Raw genomic sequence first — 7281 nt, forward strand, 5'->3', positions numbered from 1 at the left:
CCTGTACTGTCCGTTCTTCTTAATTTGGCTAGCTCCTCCGCCTTCGTAGGTCTGCCTCTCGCTTTCTTCTCGCCTTCGCCTTCCCCTTTCTTTCCTTTATCCCCCTGTTGAACACTTTCTGATTCTATTTCCTTCTCTTTATCCATCCGCTGTACTTGATTTGCCTATCCCTCTTTTTTGTTTTGTATCCTATGGCTGCGTGCACGTCCTACTATCCCTTCTATATCCGAGCTTCCCTTCTATGTCTGCGCTAGTCTATGCCCACTTTCGCGCCTCTTTCTTACGTACTGTCGCCCCTCTATATTACTTACCGTCTATGCCTCAACTGTCACTTCGTTCCAGCCACTTTTTTCACTTTTCACCTTTTAACCGATTTCGCCTCCTTTTAACTTTTTCACCTCCGCCGTCTCACATCTCCATCCCTTGCTGTCCCGCTACTCTCGCTCTCCCCTACCCTTTCTGTAACGCACTTTTCTACCACTTTATCTCTGCTATGTTCAAACCTGTCACCTTCTATGTTCCGGAACCGGAAGTCCAGATTGCTATATAAAATAAATTTATACTTTTAATACAATAAAAAAAATTAGTGTATATGAATTTTGTCCATTAAGCTATATATAACTTTTATTACAGTTTTTATAAACTATATATATCTAAGCAATACCTAGTCTACAGTATCTAGATTTACAAAATCTAGGCTTAATATTCTAATTAAAGCTATTGTAATTAATATTGTAGTTTTCGTTATGCTCGTATTTATGGTGTCAATCTTAATATTACTGCGCTACTCGCATCACCAGATCTTTGTCTTTATCGTTGATACAAATGCTATTGTAATAATATTGTAATTAATATTGTGATTAACAGCTTCTATATATATTAATCACCAAATATAAGATTATTATTTTTATGATATATATAATAAGTTAGATTCTCACGTTTAGTTTTACTTTTTCATAATATGGCATCTAATAAAGAAGCAGATTATTTTAATAAGTCGTGTGAGCTTCTTGGAGTTAAAAAATTACGATTGGAGTTGGCTGCGAAACATACAAGTATTATTCCTCCTGAAGATCCTATTCTTGTCGAAGTTAAAAAGTATTTACATATCTCAGAATCTATTATCGAAGATCCTCTACAATGGTAGAATAAAATAAAGTTGTCACTGCCGAATTTGTACAAATTGGTATGCTGCATTTATGCCATACCGATTACAACTTCAGCATCTGAACGCGCATTTTTTTCTGCAGGTTTGCTTATCACAGCAAAACGTTCTTCGTTAAAATAATCAAAATCTAATAAAATATTATTTATTCTCGATAAATTATTTCAAATTAATAAAAGATATGTATTTAAAGTCAGTAAAATAAGTTTTACATTAAGTATAAGTTATATTATTCATATTATTTATAAAACTTAATATGTGAAGAAATGTTTAATAAGTAAGAGAGAAAGAAGTCTGATATCTGATGGTTATACAGTAAATTACATTTTATTTTTGTATGATGATCAGGAATAACATTTTAAGATAAATTTTATTTTCTTTTGTGAAAGAAAAGATATTAGTAATGCTAATAAAGTGATCGTATTTTGAAAACAAGTGCTGAGTATTTATTGTTTGCTATTTTTGTTCATATTATTTATGAAAAGTTAAAATTGAACTTTATTTTAAGTCAGGAGGATTTAAAAAAATGTATTAACGCCGCCGTTCGCCGTCGCCACCGATAAATTATCACCCGCCAATTCCGCTGCCGCTGAAAGAGAAAATTATCGGCGAACTTTGCCGCCGCCAAACTATTTTGCTTCAAACGCCGCAATTTACTACCATTCACTATTGCGCTGTTCATAGAGCCTGTAAACGCTAACGCTATTAATGCACTACCTCGGAAGGAAGAGCGTTGGTAGCGAGCAGTTATGACGTATAATACTAACACGACGTATAATACTATCACTAACAGTAATGACGTCACGACAGCGTTTAGTAGCGCTATCATAGAGCTCCGCGAACAGCCAGTAGTGCTAGGTAGCGCTAATAGCGTCTCCCCGAACGCACCCGTATATTGTGCACCAAAGTAGTGTCTTTCAGACGAGTGTAAGGCGAGGGCGGCAAATCACACGAGTCTGAAAAAGCTTTCGATCCGAGGTGCACACGATATTTTTCACAACACATTTATAGAAATGTTCGACTTCCATGCCTAGAGAGGGGCGAGAGTGGCCAATTTCACGCTAAGGCTTACTTTTCTCCCTAGGGAAGAAAGTAAGCCCTGGCGTGAAATTGGCCACTTTCACCTCTCTCTACAGGCATGGAAAGTCGAACTTTCCATGGAGGTGTTGTGAGAAAAGCATTTTCATCAATTTGCCTTATATCTAAAATACAAAACACAATCACAGAAATGTAAGTTATTTCGTACATTGTGAGCTTACAGATGATGGATAAACAAAAGTGAAAAAATGATTAATTTTATTATTATTTAATAGCTAGATTATATTAAAAATTTGTGTTGAAGTTATTTGAAAACTTACATAAATAATTACCAAGTCGAATAAGAATTATTAGAGACTTTATAATTTTTACTTTAATTAATAAGAATTATTTATTGGTTATACAGGGTGTAACAAAGAGGTCGGGATTATCGCTGAAAGATGACGTTTTCGGAAAAAATGTTTTATAGAAAAGTTGTAGGGTACCAAGTTATCCATTATGTGGTGATTGGTTTGACCTTAAACGATCTTGGGAAAGTCATATCAAGGTCACATTGAGTTCTTTAAACTGGGACTCCTATTTTTTATGTCATATTCTTGTAACCCTTGTAACGCACACATGCACAATATCACTACATAATGGACAACTTGGTACCCTACAACTTTTGTACAAAACATTTCTTCCGAAAACGTCATCTTTCTGAGATAATCCAATGTCCCGATCTTTTTGTTACACTAGACACTACAGACGCGCGCTACGCGCGCGCTATTTATCTTTAACATTTCACTATTAACCCTATTATACACAACTGTCAAAATATACAATGACAGCTGCAAATGAAGTAAGCGCAGCAAGAAAACCAATCGGCATCGCGGAAAAGCGACAACAATAAACTTCACATCTCCTTTTTAGAAAAAGACTCTTTGGCTACGGTCAACGTGACGCTACAAATGCTTCGAAGCATTTCTCTTCTCTTTTCTTTCAATAAAGAGAAAAAGAGAAGAAGAACGCTTCAAAGCATTTGTAGCGTCACGTTGACCGTTGCCTTTATGCAAATGTCGGATCGTCCGATAGATGGCATCCGATGAGATCCGTTTCTCGTATTTAAAATATGACAAACGATGGTATAAAAACGGTATATAAATCAAGTGTACGGTACAACTTATTGAATATCAGTTGTATCGGAGTCCACGCTTATAATAAAGTGGCACACAATTTTGAATTAAATTGATATATTTATGGTTTTATAGCATTTTATATCCCTTTATGATTTTTTATTATATCTGAGCAGATCTCGGTAAATAATTATATCTCGGCAGATCAAATTATATCTGGTCAGATCTGGCCAGATAGAGACAATTTACAGATCAAATTATATCTGGCCAGATCTGATAAACCAGATCTGGTCATATCTCAATAGATTTAATTTTTTTTCTCGGGCAGAGTACAGAATCTGTACCTCATTGGCATCTCTTGTCAAATTCCCAAGATTTACACGCAAAATACGCAACAAATTAATCATTTTTATTCATTTCTTTGGGGAGAAAGATTTTTCACTTACTTGGGACGAGATCACCGAAACCTATGGTGGTCATGGTTACAAAACAGAAGTAAAATCCATCGAAAAAATCCCAATCGTCCTCCCACAACATAAACATACCAGCGCCGCAGGCGAGATATAGAAAGAGCAGCACGATGGCGGCGCAGGCACCTGTAAAGGAGATTATCAGATCCAGAAATCAACTAAATCAATTAAATTTATTAAACTCACCAAGCGACCGTCGACCGGTTGCATTCGTCGGGATACACGGAAGCTTTGCACGAAACGGAAGTTTTGACTTCATCGTCAACACAATGTGCACCACTGCACTCGCGAATAGCTTTCCCCAGTCGGCGATCACTATCAGAGTAAGAGGTATACCGATGAAAGCGAAGAGAATGCAAAAGATTCTTCCCCAGTTGGTCGAGGGCACAACATTGCCATATCCTATTAAATGCAAATTTTCATCGAGTGAACTAAAAAACTTATTGCATAGAAAGTTTCCAACTTTGGAGATATAGAGAGATATTGGAGATATTAGATATAAAATAATTTTTTTGGAGATAGAAAATCGATTTCACATAATCGACAAATTCTTTGATAATGATTAAGATATCAATTACTCTTGACTAATAATTAGTACCGATTGTCGTGAGGACGGTGCTGGCGAAGAAAATCGCTTGGAGAACGTTCCACCTCTCCGTCACGACGGGTGGCAATTCCGATTTGTTGCAATCATCTTGATCAATGATATCCGTCACGAAGCTGATCAGGAGACCCGCCTCCGCCGCTTCCTGAACCACTTCTTCATAATCGCGCAATTTTACGCTTACCTGGAAGACGCCGAGTGTCATGGATGAGTGTCACGGTGATGAGTGGAAATTACTCACGTTTCGATGTTGCTAATTTCTCACCAAAGTATGCAGATTGAACACGTCCGTATTGTTCGAAACTGACTCCACAAAATGATACCGTTGCGCACGTAATTTCGCGCGCAAACGCTCCAGGCGTTTGAGTTCTGCTGGCAGTTCAATCTGTCGAAAAATCTGGAAACGCATTCAGAGTTAAAAATTTTGCGAAACAATTTTAAATTAATTAGAGAGAAAAATTCCATTTACGGTCCTTGGTGGCTTAATTATAATAATAATAATAATGACAATGACAATGACAATGATGACAACGTTGATAGTGACAATATATAATATTCAAATGCTAGCAGAATTATACCTTCAATCTCATGCCAGCAGATTCTTGTCCACTGCGTTCTCATTAAGCTTAATTATTTTCTAGCAGCACGATTGGCTGCCACAATATATGTATATGTAATCGCAGAAACACAGCAGAAACCGTGCACAATCAACATGCCGTTTCAATCTGCTATCATCATGATGTCAGATTCTGTTAGATTTCTGTTTCATTTTTATGCATATATCTGGCATGGGAGATCATGCTTTGCTATGCCAAAATTATGCCAGCATGGCATGCGGCATACAGTTTGAAAAGCCTACTTTTAGCAATGTGGCTATATATCTAGGTTATAAGGAAAAGTTACTCAGGGTCATGTCTTTGACAACATATGTCAAGGTCAAAGTCATTGACGTAATGTCTCCTAAAGTAAATAATTAATGAATTTTTATTGTCATAAACATATTATGAAAAAATATTATTTAATATGATTAAATAAAATATTTTATTTTCTTATGGCGCACTTTTTACTTTACATTGGATACATAGTAAAGCTTTAATATTTTATAATAGCAATATCGTGTCAACCACATAACAATCGAAGTTACTGGATGGATCGATAAATTTTTTAAACCGTACGGAGGTTTATTGCTCTCGAGTCTCGAATCGAGTGCTATTTCAGGATAACTCACCGATGCATATTTATTGAGCAAATGCACATCCATCTGCACTGTTTACAAGGATCACGCTGTCGTTCATGCTGATTTTTACTGATGTTACGTTCTGTGGACTTCGCGATTTCATTCTTTCATAAAAGCCTTTCGTAAGATGTTTTCCCACAGAATTATTTTTGGGATGACGAGAACCGAATAATAATGTCGATCGGCGGGCAGGTTACTGATAATAATTGTGAAACCTGCGCCATCGGTCAATAGCCGGTCGGGCCGTCATATACATTTCCAGGGAAAATTCATGAAAAACACTTGACGCTAGACAATAACAGATAAAGACGAGACAATAGAGATTTCGAAATCTAGCGTCTCGATCCGTGAGAAATTGTGAAATCTGCGCCGTCGGTCAATGGCCGGTCGGGCCGTCATATACACTTCCAAGGAAAATTCGTGAAAAACACTTCACGCTAGACGATAACAGATTAAGGCAAGACAATAGAAATTTCGAAATCTCGCATCTCGATACATGAGAAAAACATGTTTTTCAATCGATGACTAACAAGAGTCATCATCGGAAAAACAGGTCACTCACCAAAAAATTTGAGACATATTTCTCGATAACCCATCCCTAAAAATCTATCTATATATATAAGTACCGGACGTCTATCTGTCTGTCTGACCGCGAACTACTCATTCGTTAGTGGACCGAATTTTTATCAAGGGTACATGAAATAGGGGTAGAATTTCCCGGGGAGTGCCATAAAGTGTATAGTTTTTCGTTACCGATTTTCTGGAAACCGATTTTTCTAATTCTTCTAATTTTTCGGGAAATAATTGACCGAATTTAAAAGAATTATATATGAAACAGAGGTAAAATTTTCCGGGGAGTGCTATAAAGTGTATAATTTTTTGTTACCGATTTTTTTGGAAACCGGTTACAAAATTTTTCCAATTTTTCGGAAATTAATTGACCAAATCTTAAAAAATTATATAAAGTAGGGGTAGAATTTCCCGGAGATTGCCATAAAATATATAATTTTTTGTTACCGATCTTTGGGGAAATCGGTATCAGAAAATTTTCCAATTTTTCGGAAATTATTTGACCGAATTTTAAACAATTGTATATGAAGTAGAAGTAGAATTTTCTGGGGAGTGCTATAAAGTGTATTATTTTTTGTTACCGATCTTTTTGGAAACCGGTTACAAAATTTTTCCAATTTCTTGGGAAATAATTGAATCTTAAAGAATTACATATGAAATAAAGATAGAATTTCCCCAGGATTGCTATGAAGTGTATAGTTTTTTGTTACCGATTTTCTGGAAACCGGTTTTTCTAATTTTTTTTAATTTTTGGAAAATAATTGACCGAACCTCAAAGAATTGTATATGAAACAGGGGTAGAATTTTCCGGGAAATGTTATAAAGTGTATAATTTTTTGTTACCGATTTTTTTGGAAGCCGGTATCAGAAATTTTTCAAATTTTTCGGGAATTAATTGACCGAATCGCAAAAAATTATATATGAAGTAGGGGTAGAATTTCGCGGGGAGTGCTATAAACTGTATAGTTTTTCGTTACCGATCTTTTTAGAAATCGGTATCTTTTTGGAAATTGGTTACGAAATTTTCCAGAGCGGGAGAGAAAGAGAGAGAGAGAGAGAGAGAGAGAGAGAGAGAGAGAGAG

General features: G+C 36.0%; 1 protein-coding gene across 1 annotated transcript; it reads right to left on the reverse strand.

Annotated features, from left to right (window-relative positions):
- Positions 1 to 3764: 3764 nt before the first annotated feature.
- On the reverse strand, positions 3765 to 4982 carry LOC112453842 (potassium channel subfamily K member 18-like; the record flags this gene model as incomplete). The annotated part of the gene is made up of 5 exons (XM_025014826.1): positions 4971 to 4982; positions 4658 to 4789; positions 4387 to 4576; positions 3975 to 4190; positions 3765 to 3914 (listed from the first exon to the last, which is right to left on the reverse strand). Coding segments are annotated over exons 1-5 (700 nt in total), but the record flags the coding sequence as incomplete, so codon positions are not given.
- Positions 4983 to 7281: the final 2299 nt, after the last annotated feature.

Source organism: Temnothorax curvispinosus, unplaced genomic scaffold, assembly GCF_003070985.1.
Source record: "Temnothorax curvispinosus isolate PA1 unplaced genomic scaffold, ASM307098v1 QBEX01000357.1, whole genome shotgun sequence".
In the NCBI taxonomy this organism is placed as follows: Eukaryota; Metazoa; Arthropoda; class Insecta; order Hymenoptera; family Formicidae; genus Temnothorax; species Temnothorax curvispinosus.